The sequence below is a fragment of the Opisthorchis viverrini genome, assembly GCF_000715545.1.
Source record: "Opisthorchis viverrini unplaced genomic scaffold opera_v5_5486, whole genome shotgun sequence".
NCBI classification, from domain to species: domain Eukaryota; kingdom Metazoa; phylum Platyhelminthes; class Trematoda; order Opisthorchiida; family Opisthorchiidae; genus Opisthorchis; species Opisthorchis viverrini.
This window is the reverse complement of record NW_008758437.1, coordinates 1-806: the sequence shown is the minus strand read 5'-3', so window position 1 is coordinate 806 and position 806 is coordinate 1. Positions and strand designations below refer to the sequence as shown.

Here is an 806-nt window from a genome sequence, read left to right as displayed (position 1 = left end):
CGTCATCTTAGACAAGGTATACATGATGAGCAGTTGGCTTGCCCATTGATCAGCTAATCATTACTTTCATGATGTCTGTTCATGATTGGGTAAGTCTGCTACACCGTAAGCCTGTATTTCCTTCAAATGATTGATCGATTTTCCTACTGATTTGCTCCTTGCGTTTGTAACATCACACGAGCCCATTCCTAAGTAAAGCATATCCCCGACTGATGCCTTCTGATTTCGTTTAATGGCACTGCAGTCAACGGTGGAAGGTGTCGGTGAAGAGAAAGAAGCATTCCTTTTATCTAATAAGTGTGTTGGCTTTTGTGACGTTGGGACTGGCCTCTCGAAAATCGCACTCAACATCTTTCTCTCGAGTCGAGTGCGTCCATCTGCCATTGTTCGTGGGAATGACTGTCCGTATCATGCCTTTGAACTGTCTCGAGCTTACCGATACACAGCACATGAAGTTAACAACCAGGCCTTCCGTCATTGAAGGTCAGAAAATTATTCATGAAGGAATAGTTACTCACAACTGTATTTGAATGTGCTTAGGAGTGCGCGTGCGTCATATGAATGAACATGTTAGCGTTCATTTGAAGCAAGAGATTTCGCGAAATATACAGTAAGCCACCACGGGGTCATATCCCACAAATGGATAGGTATGTGGTTCTCTTCTAACAATCATATGCCGTGATAATAATGGTGTTCGAAAAACAAAAGCACCCGCAACCAGTGGAGTAGCATTACACTGTAGCAAATTGACGATTCGCTGGATTTTTGAGAAATTTCAAACAAGACTTATCCTTTTCAACCTTGAA

The 806-nt window shown here is 42.4% G+C and overlaps 1 protein-coding gene across 1 annotated transcript; it reads left to right on the top strand.

The window, feature by feature from the left end:
* Positions 1–232: 232 nt before the first annotated feature.
* Positions 233–481, top strand: T265_12308 (hypothetical protein; the record flags this gene model as incomplete). Its single annotated transcript, XM_009179663.1, has 1 exon — positions 233–481. A coding segment is annotated over one exon (249 nt), but the record flags the coding sequence as incomplete, so codon positions are not given.
* Positions 482–806: the final 325 nt, after the last annotated feature.